General features: G+C 34.0%; 1 protein-coding gene across 3 annotated transcripts; it reads right to left on the bottom strand.

The window, feature by feature from the left end:
* Positions 1–2,254: 2,254 nt before the first annotated feature.
* On the bottom strand, positions 2,255–8,089 carry LOC139851511 (chaperone protein dnaJ A6, chloroplastic-like). 3 transcript variants are annotated; one of them, XM_071840586.1, is made up of 8 exons: positions 7,968–8,089; positions 7,415–7,535; positions 5,553–5,694; positions 5,376–5,433; positions 4,129–4,171; positions 3,612–3,660; positions 3,451–3,534; positions 2,255–3,372 (listed from the first exon to the last, which is right to left on the bottom strand). In XM_071840586.1, the coding sequence occupies exons 2-8, from the start codon at positions 7,519–7,521 to the stop codon at positions 2,524–2,526; spliced, it is 1,332 nt and encodes a 443-aa protein (XP_071696687.1). In that variant the 5' UTR covers positions 7,522–7,535; positions 7,968–8,089; the 3' UTR covers positions 2,255–2,523. The 3 variants fall into 3 exon arrangements, with proteins under 3 accessions (XP_071696687.1, XP_071696688.1, XP_071696686.1); XM_071840587.1 differs by lacking the exon at positions 7,968–8,089 and adding an exon at positions 7,751–7,779; XM_071840585.1 differs by lacking the exon at positions 7,968–8,089 and adding an exon at positions 7,666–7,696.
* Between the last annotated feature and the right edge of the window lie 5,500 nt (positions 8,090–13,589).

Consider the following 13,589-nt stretch of genomic DNA (forward strand, 5'->3'; position numbering starts at 1 on the left):
TTAATAAAAAAAAACATCAGATGTATAAAGGAACTATGTTTTTGGATCTTCAATCATCATCATCATCATCTTAAATCGTCTTCATCATCGCACGTTTTTTGATCGCCAATATCAATCGTCATCGTCATCATCTAAAAAGCTCAGTCCCTCTTTTCTCTTTCACCTTGAAACCCAGATCGATGGAGAATTTTGGAACACGAGGATACATATATCTCTGGCAACCGTCACCAAACACGCCGACACCCGCCACCCATTCGGTGGTGACTTCATCAACTCCGGCACCTTCGGCGGTTTCAGCACCACCGCCTTCATTTTTCTTTAATTTGGATCTTTTATTTTCAATTTGGGAATTTTGTTTTAGATCCAATTTGGTTTTTGAGTTTTAGATCTAAACTATTAAAAAGTTTCAGATTCAAAGTCACTTCAAATTCAACGGATGTTACATATCTTTGACAAGGGTTTATTCGTTTGATTTTTATCTGATGGAAGAAAAATGAATATGATTTGAGGTTTGATGAGTTGGGTTCCATGGTGGTGATGTTTGGAAATGATTAGGTGATAGGTTAATTTTGTTGTTGTAATGGTGACAAACACAGAAGCAGTTAAAATATGAAAGCTTTTTTATGGTGATATTATACTATTCTTGATTCTTTATGTTTATGAAATTGAAATTTGATTTTGTGTTATAATCTCTGATAATTTAATAAGAATATGTAATATGTATATAGATATATGTATTGTGTGATATGTTGAATTGGAAAAATTAACGATAAAAGAAATTGATAAAATGGAGATGAATAGGAAGAAAGGAATGAATTTGATTTTATTAGGATTTATGATTTATGATTTTGGGACATTGAATATCGAAGAAGAAGAAGAAGATATAATTACGCTCCTAGTCCTTGTAGTTTAATGACTTTTTTAACCCCACATTCTCTGCACGTGATAGGAGGGGTACGGCAAAATAGACAGAAAATAGACGGGAGGACGAGGGATGTATATTTCTGATACATTAGGGACGAGGGATGCACAAAAAAAAGAAAAAGGACAAGGAGTCAAAGTTGATGTAAAGTTCAGGGACGAGGAATGAAATTTTGTCTTTTTTAAATGTACATCTCTACTCAATGTGCTTTAAAACATTGTACGCTCTAAAGCTCCTTTGATCGTGTACAACTTAAAAGGGAGTAGGGATCACCAATTATTATTATTTTATTTTATGATAACAATAATAATATTATATTATCTACCATTAATTAAGAAGACAAACAATTATTAATGGTCCCGTAGGACCCGTACTATCAGTTTTATCTTTAGACGGACTATATGACAACTTGGTAGAAAATTATGTCATGCATGGCAAGAAAAATCAAACATTGTAAAATTGTAACCACATCATTTAGACACTAAACTTGGTTCTGACTTTGCTCATGATCAGTTTAGGTTTAATTTACTTTGTCTTTAATTCTCTATTATAATGACATGGATGCAACGTAAATTTAATATTGAAAATGTACTTTGATTAATTAATGTTTAAGTAGTAGATATAAAGGTTTTAAACCATTCAGCCATTAAAGGATTCTCGACACATTAGATGGAACTCGACTTTAGAGAGTATTTGTACTGGCGTTCCAGTTATTTCCTGAACAACAAACGACGTTGGCGGCAGAGGTGTTTTCGAGTCGAGGCAAGATGGGTAGGTGCCCAGGGTCCAAACATTAGGCTCAAAATTTTAAATATCTCTATTGTTTTCTCAAAATAGTTAATTAAAAATAATAATAAAAAAGTAGAACAACAATTTTAAATAGTTAAAATAACTAGACAAATTTAAGTATTATCTTTTCATATGTATAAAATAAATTTAACGTGTATGAGTGTTTATTTTTATTTTCGTTCAGAGTCTTCTACGTTGTTGAGACGCCCCGGTTGGTCGGCGGAATGGCGATTGGCATAGTTACATGGTACCAGAATCCATGCTAACATGATCATCTTATCTAAGTTTCGAAGTTCTATTAAGAAACTCGTGAAGTCGCAATTAATTTTGTTGGTTTTTGACTCTTAAACAAACTGTATTTATTCAAGTATTTGTTCCTCAGTTCCTGTAATTGAAGTTAATAGCACAATTGTTTGATCAAAGAAACTAAACTATATTCATGTTGTAGTTTCAGGAGAAAAAATTGAGGCGTGAGGGTTAAGAGCAGCAAGAGAAAACCTCAATTAAATATGGATTCTTGAATACCTAATCCCGTTCCAAAAATACTGCAATCTGCACGTGTCTATTTTTTTCCAACAACAAAACTTGTATTTCTTGAATGTTACAGTTATAATGAGGATGTTCAGCCAACACCAAAACTGCTACAAGTGTCTATTTTTCTCACTAATTATATCAATTATATATGGATTCATGAATACACATAGTCCCCTTCCCTAAATGAATCCTATAAATTCTTCAACAACCTACGAGAACGACACAACTCGAACCGTGATGAGACACATGCAAAATTTGCTTTTCAAGCAAACCATAATTTATCTACTACTACTACTACTTGCAACCTTACCTTTCTTTAAATTGGACAGTTCTTCAATAAGCTTCTTCTCTTCACCACTCACACGTTTCGGTATCTCGACTTGCACTCTTACCAACTGATCACCCCTTCTGTTGTTCTTGTTCAAAAGTGGGACCCCCTTTTTGGCCATCACTAACGTCGTCCCAGGCTGAGTCCCACTCGGGATCTTCAAATCAACAGTCCCATCAACAGTTGGTACCTTCACAGTAGTTCCCAGTATAGCATCAAGATATGTAACCTTGCAAGTATATAGAATGTTTGTGTCGTCACGTTTTAATACAGGATCAGGAAGCACATCAATCATCACAAAAAGGTCACCAGGGGGCCCGCCTCTCCTACCAGCGCTTCCTTCTGACCGGACCCTTAAACGGCTCCCTGAGTCCACCCCGGCAGGGACTTTTAGGCTAATCCGCTTTGACTTTCGTACTCGCCCGTCTCCCTTGCATGTATCGCAAGGAGTGGAAATTTCTCCACTCCCACCACAAGAAGAGCATGTTGATACTTGCTGAAAAACGCCTAACGGGGTTCTAGCCGATGAGATGACTTGACCTTGACCACCACATGCTGTGCATCTTGATGCACTGGTCCCAGGCTTGGCACCCGAACCGTTGCAAGTTCCACAGCTATCAAGTTTGGTTATTTCAATCTCCTTTTCAACACCAAACACGGCTTCTTTAAAGTTCAGGACCAGATTGTAACCTTGGTCTTCACCTTCTGTAGCCATGTTACGCGAGGCTCGCCCTCCCATACCACCCATGCCACCCATATCAAATAATGACTCGAAGATATCAAACGGGTTGCTGAAATCCTGCAAAATTAATTCAAATTAGAACTGTAAATAAATAAATACGTTGATTTTACGAGATTTTTGGTAGATGGAACTTACCCCGTTACCCCCCATGCCAGTACCTTTAAGTCCAGCCTCACCATACCTGTCATATATAGATCTTTTTTCATCGTCTGATAAGACCTGTATAAGAATTTCCATTAATAATCAATGAGTTATTTTTAACCTTGAATTACAATATAATTGAGTAGAGATCTTACCTCGTAAGCATTACTAATGTCTTTGAACTTTTGTTCAGCTCCTGGTTCTCTGTAAGGACACGATAAAACTACATGAGAAAATATTTCATCTGCATCTCTTATTAAAGCTAATACAGATCCAGGCATTAGAATTAGATGTGCAACTACTGTTTATTATTACTAATTTTTCTTAAAGGTATATATAATTTCATAGATTTGTTGAGACAATGCATATATAATCAATGGGTTTATCCACCAACTCCAAAAATTCAGTTAAAAAGGGGGGCAACGCTCCCATAAATATTAAAAATTTTAATTTCATACAACTACCAATATCACTTTGTTCGTATAGTTGGAGAAGGCTGGTAATGATTGCCACCCATAGCGATGTATGATAACTACAGATTACTTTATGCCATCTTACAGAAAATTCACACAAGAAATTCAACATTTCTCTCAGCATATAAAATGCAGCCATTATAATTGGAGAACTGATAGTTCGTATACGTTGTAATATTGGAAGCGCAGTTAAACTTACTTGTTAACATCAGGATGATAACTCCTTGCAAGTTTCCTATAAGCTGAACACAAAAAATTACAGGAGTTAATCAACAAAGACCTGCTAGGCAATCTGAGTGTTGATGAAGCCAAAGCAAATACAACACACCAAGTACACGTATACAGAATATATAATATTTTTAGTACAATCAAAAAGACAACAAAAATGTAAAAAGAAAATTCTGCAAGATCTTAAGATTTTCCAGTATGATAAAAGTGAGACTACTTCCATTTTATAGCGAGAAAGAAAAGGAGAAGCGATCCGGCATGATACTTTAGAGTTATGATTACTATAAGTGCGAATACAACTGCACTGTATCTAAATTACTTTTAGTTATAAACAGAAGATAAGCTTGAAATCATAGTTGTTAGGTTCTACAAGTCTAAAATTGACTCTTCTAGTGGCGTTAAAATCACCAGAAAACGAGGCGACTTGGACTTCGACACTTATATAACCTTGATTCTTATAGGATGTATTCTTAGGAAGACAAAGCTGAAAGTTACTAAACGTGTTATTTTCCCAGAATTTTGAGGCTTTGGGATAATATGGAACCTAACCTTCCTATAATAATTATTGATTACCACAGACACTTTTTTAACCCTTAAACTTTCTTTAATGGTCAGTATCGGATACAGAGAAATAACATTGTATAACTTAAACTTGATGCGACGATAAACTTTATTTTCGTAAGATACTTGGCTTAACACATTTTTTGCAGGATTATTAAGTAACGCAGGTGTTTGAAACCTATATTAGAAACAATCCAATTTAAATATAGTTGTGATAAGAAAGACAAATCACAAGAACCATTTTGCAAAATGAAGTAGACATGAGAAACTTCAAGCCTTCAATGTCTGGATGTATAGTAATTTCTATTAAAAGATCAACGATATCATGGTATGTTAGTATGTAATTATCACATTTATATAATTTAATTTGCTTCATGTTGTTATGTAATAGTGACGTTTTAAACTTTTAATATATAAGATTAAGTTTAATTAAACAAATAAATGAGTTCTCAATCAAATTTTGATAAGTCCGCGCCATGTATACACACACTTAAATATTTAAACTAGTAGAAATGCATTGTCATTCTCAAATGCACATGGATGAAAATAAAATAAACATAATTCACAGAAAAATGCAATAAAAGTATAAGAACGTGTGATAACTTTTAGACGCTCTAATGAATTATTAGTTATCACTGGCGTAAAAATACTACTAACCACTCTTAATGTCTGCTTTGCTGGCACTCTTTGACACGCCAAGTATCGAATAGAAATCCTGTACACGGGGCATGGAACAATGAGATTGTCAACAATGTTATTATGCAAACAATAATGAACATTCTTCAAACAAGAATGTAATACTTGTGCAATTAAAGATACAAACAACAAACTTACAGATTCAGCTCGGACAGTGAGACGACTGCCTCTGCGGTGATGAGAATTTCCACCTGACCTCGTATCGTATAGTGCATGCAAGGAAGCTTGCGAAAAGAAGCTTGAGCATGGTAATGCAAAACTACTTGTCTTGGTTGAAGAACTGATGAAAAATAGAAAGAAATTTTATACTTTATACCTTTAGAGGTAACGCAATTGTGTATAGATGTTTTTTTTTTTTTTGAACGGCGAAAATAATATATAATAAAGTACTCCTTAGCAAGGCGCTAGGAGAGATAAATTGTGTATAGAAGTTGTATCTTAAACAAGAAATATATAACTGGGAGAACAATATAACCCGCCAACACAATAAAATATACTCAAAAAACTACCCGCACATACTATACTTAACGGAACATATAGTGCATCTTAGCCCTACGTAATTATAGATAGTATGCATACACTTCAAGGCCAGTAGGCTATTAGCCAAGTATAACATAATCGATGTCACACAATCAGAATTAAGAGTGCAAGATATTTGCTGCCACATATGGAAACTTTTAGCTGTCATGTATACACATACATTGTTTTCTTTCAGCTTAATATACATACATATAGAGGTGGTTCATAACTTAATATGCATTTCCAGGCGTAACTATTTTGGGAATAACTAAAGATGCATGCATCAATAACTGATGTTCCTAACTTCCTATCAAGTTATAAACAGATGAAAACCATAATACTTTATGCAGAAGCGGCTGTCAAAAGAAAGAATATTCTCAAAAAGTTAATTGGCAAAACAAAATTTAAGATACATAAGGAGAGAACACATTTCAAGGATGATGCAATAGTGGCAAATGATGATATCAGGGTTTAAAAAAACGGAAACGCGCCTTGAGGCGTTTTCCCTTTGTGAGGCGAGGCGTATGCCTCGAGGCGAACCGAGGCGTACATTCAAGGAGAAGTTAAAAAATGACATAGAAAATTATAACAGTGGTTTAGAAACAGAGATATTAGATCAGAGATATTAGAAGAATGATATAGAAACAGAAGAAATTATGAAATTGATATTAGCTGGAGAAATTGTTGATGCCCTGGAGAAATTCTTGCTGTTGATTGAGTCGCATAGACTAAAAAGCATAAGTTGAGTCGCATATATTGAGTTCTGGAGTTGAAAAGCCCTTTTATAAAGACATAAATTAGCCGCCCTAGTTTTAGCGGCCCAATTTTTGCCGCCAGACCCCTTTCCCGCTGATTTTTTGCTAAACCCAATGAGGCGCACGCCTCTCAATCGAACCGCCTTAGCCCAATGAGGCGTACGTTTTATAATCATCATTGAGGCGTACGTATGGAAACGGAATTTTGGAAAAACGTACTGAGGCCTCGAGGCGTACGCCTAGACCGTTTTTTAAAACCATGGATGATATTATAAGAAATCAGCGAGAACATCTTGGGATGACAATAAAAAGGGTCGAAAACGGTTATGGGATAAAACGGTTAGGCAACGTACATCTAAGTAAAAATACGGAAACTAAAACCCTCACTATTTACCCCTTTTTTATACTTAAGTGAAAGTGTCACTTGAACATTACCTTTTAAGAATATGCATAACAAGAGACCAACGGATACCATAGGTAACGCGTGTCTGTAACTTTGAGCATATACGACTGAATCCTTGTCTCTAAAAATACACAATAGTTACACACACACATACACACAATTTTAATGTCTATGATTCGAACACGAAACACGGGGGACCCCAAGAGTCACGGACAAACCAACAGAAAAAGAATTACAACTACAAAATGAATATATAAATGACTAAGCATTAGGACCTGAACCAATGTCAACAATCATAACACAACTGGTTTAACAATACTCACCGAGGAAAATGTGCAAGAGACTTGCTTGTTAACGAAACACTCATCATTGACTGAGGTTGAACTCCCCACAGAGCCACTGATGTACCTCCACAAGGTATATTTGCCATTTTATATGTATACTCTGCAATACAACAAGCAATTAGTAATTTTTTTACTTATTAACTTAAAAAATCTATCTATTATATATTATAATAAATAATAATTATACTAAATTACAGACTAATATGTTACGAAGTGTCCAATTGAAAAACCTAGCTCATGTAACATAATTCATAAATTAGGTTATCTTCAATTATGGATAAAATTGAGGTTTATAATAATAAATAGAAACGTAACAATATCTCTATTTCAACAAAGGCGTGCGGTTAGGAGTTTTTCAGCCACTTATAAAACATATACATAATATATAATCACATATCCGTATAAGTGGATATCGTGTATACATACACGAGATAACTAAAATTGATGATGAATTAGATAAAACATGACAAAAATCATGGACAGTAGATTAATTAAATTAAAAATTATTAGAAGTAAACGAAGTAGTATAAACCTGAAAGATTAAGTTAATAAGCAATTGTGTAGTGGTGAAATGGCGGAGAAGTTTCTGGAAAGATAGAGGCAGCAGGCAGGAGGATTTCAATGAAGGTTTTGAGTTGTGTAAGCGTAACAGTGTAATGCCCTCCCTATAAGTTTATGTTATCGTGAGTAGACATCCACCGTAATTTCCTGGACTTTAGTTGTTTTACACCGTCAGATCGATTAAGCCAGATTAGAGATTTTAAACTCAAAGTATACCTTTAAGAAACCAAAAGTACATTTCATGTTCAATACAAATAATTAAGCATATCAAGTTTAAGCTCATGTTCATAAGACCATCTCCAACTTTTACCTTAGTTGTCGCTGATTTAGTAATTTAGACCATTTCTAACTGTGGATGATATTACGGGCAGTTTGGTTAAAAAGTACAATCTGACTGTGATTTGACAATTTCAATTTCTAACATTTTATATTCTTTGTGTCAGTTTTTTTGTCGAATATTTGGTAGGGTGATATAGTAAAATGTGATTGAAAATTGAGTGGAAACAAATTAATTAATAATAAAAATATAATTAATGAAAATTGTGATTGATTGGGAGAAAACAAACGCACCTACACATTTGTGTCACTTCGATGACTGACGGATGGATACAAAACTAACTGACGCCCCGTTAGGGGCCGTCAGTTTTTCGTCAGTCTTTTACACATCATCTGACGAGAGAAACTAACTGAGGGTTGAAAATGGTCTTAGAATAGTGAGTGTACTTTTTGGCATGCTAACTGTGGCGTGACAAATGTCATCTCTTGACTTTTTTAAGTGAGTAAGATTAAATGACCATCAGTTTTGATTTTTTTATAATTTTTCTTGATTAAATTTTATATTTATAATATATTATATAATTTATACAATAAAATTAGATTACATAAATTAGATATCATAGAGTAAAATGCATAAAATAAAATTCATAAAATAAAAATGAAATAAATTTAACTTCATGAAATAAAAATGACATACATTAGACATCATAAATTTTAAAAGTTACATATACATTCGAAGGACATTCAAAGTGCGGAAGTTAGGAGGAAGATGTCAAATGTGCTCGAATAAATCATCTGTGAGTTGGTTGTGAATTCTATTATCTCGTATCTAACTACTAACTGTTGCTTGATCCCGACCTTTATCTCTAACTTGTTGGGGTCGGTTCTTGAAATGTCCCGTTCATATTGATTATAAACGTTCCATATTAATTGATTTCGTCGCGAGGTTTTGACCTCTATATGAGACGTTTTTCAAGACTGCATTCATTTTTAAAACAACCATAACCTTTATTTTATCGATAAAGGTTTAAAAAACATTACGTAGATTATCAAATAATGATAATCTAAAATATACCGTTTACACACGACCATTACATAATGGTTTACAATAAGAATATATTACATCAAAAATAAGTTTCTTGAATGCAGTTTTTACATAATATCATACAAGCATGGACTCCAAATCTTGTCCTTATTTTAGTATGCAACAGCGGAAGCTCTTAATAATCACCTGAGAATAAACATGCTTAAAACGTCAACAAAAATGTTGGTGAGTTATAGGTTTAACCTATATATTATCAAATCATAATAATAGACCACAAGATTTCATATTTCAATATACATCCCATACATAGAGATAAAAATTCATTCATATGGTGAACACCTGGTAACCGACATTAACAAGATGCATATAAGAATATCCCCTATCATTCCGGAAAATCCTTCGGACATGATAAAAACGAATTCGAAGTACTAAAGCATCCGGTACTTTGGATGGGGTTCGTTAGGCCCAATAGATCTATCTTTAGGATTCGCGTCAATTAGTAGATCGGTTTACTAATTCTTAGGTTACCAAGCAAAAGGGGCATATTCGGCTTCGATCATTCACCCATATAATGTAGTTTCATTTACTTGTGTCTATTTCGTAAAACATTTATAAAACTGCATGTATTCTCATCCCAAAATATTAGATTTTAAAAGTGGGACTATAACTCACTTTCACAGATTTTTACTTCGTCGGGAAGTAAGACTTGGCCACTGGTCGATTCACGAACCTATAACAAATATGTACATCTATATATCAAAGTATGTTCAAAATATATTTACAACATTTTTAATACGTTTTAATGTTTTAAGTTTATTAAGTCAGTTGTCCTCGTTAGTAACCTACAACTAGTTGTCCATAGTTAGAGGTACAGAAAATAAATTGATATATATTATCTTGACCCAATTCACGACCCAGTGTATACACGTCTCAGGCTAGATCACAACTCAAAGTATATATATTTTTGAATCAACCTCAACCCTGTATAGCTAACTCCAACATTACTGCATATAGAGTGCCTATGGTTGTTCCAAATAATATATATATATGGGTCGATATGATATGTCAAAACATTTGCATACGCGTCTATGGTATCCCAAGATTACATAATATATTAGAATACATGTATAATACAATACAAGTTAGGTAGGATATGATTTGTATAGAATTGTTACAATATTTCCCGTAGCTACAACAATCAAAAAATATCCAATCTTGTTTTACTCATAACTTCTACGTTTTAAATCCGTTTTGAGTGAATCAAATTGCTATGGTTTCATATTGAACTCTAATTTATGAATCTAAACAGAAAAAGTATAGGTTTATAGTCGAAAATATAAGTTACAAGTCATTTTTTAAGAGGCAGTCGAAAGAACGACGTCTTGATGATCATTTTGAAAAACATACTTCCACTTTGAGTTTAACCATGATTTTTGGATATAGTTTCATGTTCATAAGAAAAATCATTTTCCCAGAAGAACAACTTTTAAATCAAAGTTTATCATAGTTTTTAATTATCAAACCCAAAACAGCCCGCGGTGTTACTACGACGGCGTATGTCCGGTTTTACGGTGTTTTTCGTGTTTCCAGGTTTTAAATCATTAAGTTAGCATATCATATAGATATAGAACATGTGTTTAGTTGACTTTAAAATTCAAGTTATAAGGATTAACTTTTGTTTACGAACAAGTTTAGAACTAACTAAACTATGTTCTAGTGATTTCAAGTTTAAACCTTCGAATAAGGTAGTTTTATATATATGAATCGAATAATGTTATGAACATCATTACTACCTCAGGTTTTGTGGATAAACCTACTAGAAATGAGAAAAGTAGATCTAGCTTCAAATGATCCTTGGATGGCTTGAAAGTTCTTGAAGCAGAATCATGACACGAAAACAAGTTCAAGTAAGATTTCCACTCGAAATAAGATTGTTATAGTTATAGAAATTGAATCAAAGTTTGAATATGAGTATTACCTTGTATTAAAAAGATATCTTACTGTAAATAAGAAAGATTTCTTTAGGTTGGATGATCACTTTACAAGATTGGAAGTAAGCTAGCAAACTTGGAAGTATTCTTATGAAACTAGAACTTATAGAATTTATGAAGAACACTTAGAACTTGAAGATAGAACTTGAGAGAGATCAATTAGATGAAGAAAATTGAAGAATGAAAGTGTTTGTAGGTGTTTTTGGTCGTTGGTATATGGATTAGATATAAAGGATGTATAATTTTGTTTACATGCATGAATGATTACTAATATTTTTGTAATTTTATGAGATATTTCATGCTAGTTGCCAAATGATGGTTCTAATATGTGTTAGGTGACTCACATGGGCTGCTAAGAGCTTATAATTGGAGTGTATATACCAATAGTAAATACATTTAGAAGCTAGGTATTGTACGAGTACGAATACGGGTGCATACGAGTAGAATTGGGGTGCAAACGGCATAACCATAAACTCGTAATGACCGTAACGCATCCTAAAAGCAGTCTTTGGATTATCATCCTCCTTCACTCGCATTTGATGATACCCAGAACGTAAATCAATCTTCGAATAAACCGACGAGCCTTGTAGTTGATCAAATAAGTCGTCGATTCTCGGTAGTAGGTAGCGGTTCTTGATGGTAAGTTTGTTCAACTCTCGGTAGTCGATACACAACCTGAATGTACCATCTTTCTTCTTGACAAACAGAACAGGAGCTCCCCATCAGTTCAAGTTCTTCGGATTCCGAAATGGAATCCCACTCAAGCTCCGAAAGCAGTGTGACTGGAATGGATCAACCAATCAGCCATCATCTATTCTGGATGAATTGGGGATGGGTTCGTAGCCTCCTTAATCATTGGAGACAAGAAGAAGGCGATCCTTTCCATCCACCACAGTGCCCTCTTGGCAATGAACCTGAAGCACTTACCGGCGAACCTGTTCGAAACACCATTTTCTCTCATTTCCAGAGTATCTCGTCATGATTATATACTACACCAAATTCTAGATCTTATTTATCCGCTTGTCCGAACCGACAATCACCCAGGTGTAATAGAAGAAGTCAACAAGCTTCGCGCTCGGGTAGTGGCTTTGGAGAATATGGTGCAAAGGTTACAAACACCAGCAGCAGCACCAGCAATATAACAAGTACCACCATCAACAACATCAACAGTACCATTACCACCACCAACAACAACCGCATCGCAAACCTCAACTTCACAATCTGTCCCATGAGCATCGACGTCATACGCCCTGTAGATACTAAGGAATACCACAACGATGAAGTATTGATTCATAACTTCATTGGGAAAACATTCTACGACGATTATGTAATTTCTAAAGTTTATAAATTATCTATCCTAGCCTTAACCATAAATCAAGTGAGTTTAATTTAATATTAACTCATTAAATCTATATTACATCTGAAGAAATATACACATATATTTCCATAAAGACTGTAATAAAATTCTTTTGTACAAAATATTAATTGTGACATTTTTTTTAACGGGTAGGTAATACCCGAGAGATATATAAATTCACAATTAATATGTTACATTCTTCGAATCTGATTCAGCAGATCATCCATTATACTCCCTACTTTCACAACAATATACATTCTTTTATAGAAATCAAAACAACCATACTCATTCAAAAATCTGATTACATATTCTGATTTTGAAATCGCCGAATTCAATTCAAGTTATAACCGGTATCATCACTCTTAGATTCTTACATCTTTCAAAGCTATACTTTAACTTCAAAACTGTGTTAGAACATCGTATGTATATTAACAATTATAATCTGTGTTCAAACCCTTCGAAATACCTGAAGACACTTCAAATAATGAACAATCGAGATGATGATCCAACCACATGTTATCCACAGTTACGTACCTGAAAAACTCTTGAAACTAAAGTCATAATTTAACATGTATCCATGTCAGACCTTTTGACATTTAGTAGCTAAAATAACTTTTCAATCCCTTCTAAAAATAGACGGTTTTGTCACAGCTCCAGCAAACCAACTTCAATTGTTCAATCGAATAAGCCTTATTATAATGATTACCCCTTCATCATTATTACCGGGGAACCTTTCATATCTCGCCACATTTGCAGTAAACTTATTAACAACTTCATTGATCTTTGACTTTCCGAAAAATCTTTGTATTTATCAAAACCCCATCATTTACTCATCTGCATCTTGTCACGAGAATTGCCATACGAATCATCGAAAATTAGCAATCAGTATTTTGAAATCTCGCAGCATGTCTACACCAACAATTA

The sequence above is a fragment of the Rutidosis leptorrhynchoides genome, chromosome 6 (genome assembly GCF_046630445.1).
Source record: "Rutidosis leptorrhynchoides isolate AG116_Rl617_1_P2 chromosome 6, CSIRO_AGI_Rlap_v1, whole genome shotgun sequence".
NCBI lineage: Eukaryota > Viridiplantae > Streptophyta > Magnoliopsida > Asterales > Asteraceae > Rutidosis > Rutidosis leptorrhynchoides.